Source organism: Priapulus caudatus, unplaced genomic scaffold (genome assembly GCF_000485595.1).
Source record: "Priapulus caudatus unplaced genomic scaffold, Priapulus_caudatus-5.0.1 Scaffold765, whole genome shotgun sequence".
Lineage (NCBI taxonomy): Eukaryota > Metazoa > Priapulida > Priapulimorpha > Priapulimorphida > Priapulidae > Priapulus > Priapulus caudatus.
Window position 1 is genome coordinate 137135 of NW_014577826.1, and position 1894 is coordinate 139028.

The 1894-nt window shown below is 50.2% G+C and overlaps 1 protein-coding gene across 1 annotated transcript in view; it reads left to right on the plus strand.

Moving 5' to 3' along the window:
* The first annotated feature begins 15 nt into the window (after window positions 1–15).
* Window positions 16–1894, plus strand: part of LOC106813393 (beta-1,4-glucuronyltransferase 1-like) — a 4754-nt gene continuing 2875 nt past the window's right edge. Inside the window, exons 1-2 of the mRNA XM_014817529.1 lie at window positions 16–137; window positions 1456–1590. Of these exons, the coding sequence (XP_014673015.1) occupies window positions 117–137; window positions 1456–1590 (156 nt within the window). The 5' untranslated portion in view covers window positions 16–116. The remainder of the gene's footprint in view (window positions 138–1455; window positions 1591–1894) is intronic.

Below are 1894 nucleotides of genomic sequence, written 5' to 3' on the forward strand. Positions count from 1 at the left end.
CGTCGGCGCCGACGAGCAAGCGCCACCTGGTGAGACTGCTGGAGTCTGGAGATGCGATTGTCTTTCATCAGCATAAGTGTTGGGCGTGTCAGCGCATACACGGCTTCGAGGCATGGATGCGGCTCAACTCATCGCAGGTGCTGGAACCCTTTATATAATACACACACGCGCGCGCGCATACATACACACGCACGCGCACATACACGAACGAGCGCGCGCACATATACACACACACACACGCGCGCACACATACAAGAACGGGCGCGCGCACACAAACATGCGCGCGCACATACTCACACACGTACGCGCACATACACGCACGAGCGCGCACACATAAAACAGACGCACGCGCGCGCACACACACACACACACACACACACATACACACGCACGCGTGCACACATACACACAGGCGCGCACACATACACACACGCGCGCACACATACACGAGCGCGCGCACATACACACACTCGCGCGCACGCACATACATGTAGACGCACACGCCCACGCGCACACATACACGCGCGCACACATACACGCCCACGCGCACACACACACGCGCGCACACATACACACACGCGCGAGTGCGCGCCCGCACACACACAAGCACACTCATACACGCGCGCGCGCACGCACACGCAAACAGACATAAGATATATGACATATATATATATATAGAGAGAGATAGAGAGAGAGAAAGAGAGAGAGAGAGAGAGAGAGAGAGAGAGAGAGAGAGAGAGAGCGCGAGATTTGGTATAGAGATATATCAAGATATTGTCAGATTTTTAACATAAACATGGACCCGATGCACCCCCCCCCCCATGCAGTCACACGCAAGAAACCCCGATTTTGAAAATTCCTCAAGTCCGCCAGTTCGACTGCAGAAAGCACGAAGTCAAATCCATACATAGCTTCAGGGCCGGATCTAACTTTCAGGAGACGGAGGGGTTGATATTTGAGTGAAGGCGTGCCGAACGCAAGCGGTGCTAGGGTGGCCGCATTTTACTAGTATCATAACATCAGAAGTAAATAATAACAGATTATCTATATTAATAATCTATTATTATTTACCTTGAAAGTTCATAGTCGGATTTGTTTTAAAACATTAATTAATAACATCATTGTTCATGGTTAAATCCTTAAATTATTTACCTTGACAGTTTCAGCTGTCGTTCTGACAGCCATCTTCCAGAAGATGGCTTCCAGAAGATGGTTGTCAGAACGATGGCTGAAACTGTCAAGGTAAATAATTTAAGGATTTAACCATGAACAATGATGTTATTAATATTATTATTTACTCCTGGTAACATTAGTCAGTGGCTGTACGGGGGGTTGTAACCCTCCAACGCCCCTCTAGGTCCGCTACTGAGCTTTCATATAGCGTGCCTATCTTTATCCCCCGCTGCTGGTGCATCAGTTTGATCGTCTGTTTCTTTTTTGATCGTCTTTACGCAGACGGCACCTCTACGCGTGTTTAACGTGAGCAAGTGGCACCCGGCGTGGGAGCCTGTGCACATAGGAGCGCGGGACTATGAACCGCTGTACGATGAGAGGTTCTATAGGGACGATCTGCGAGACAACTTACATCAGGTAGGCGAGTTGAGGAAGGGCGGGGGAGCATGAAGAAGCAGGTAGCGACGAAGAGAAAGAGTGAAAGCGGGAGGGCGGGGCCGAGCAGAGGAAGATATTACGGGGTAGTATAGGAGAGAAGCAAAGAGAGAGAGAGAGAGAGAGAGAGAGAGAGAGAGAGAGAGAGAAGGGAGGAGAGAGAGAGAGAGAGAGAGAGAGAGAGAGAGAGAGAGAGAGAGAGAGAGAGAGAGAGAGAGAGAGAGAGAGAGAGAGAGAGAGAGAGAGAGAGAGAGAGAGAGAGAGAGAGAGAGAGAGAGAGAGAGAG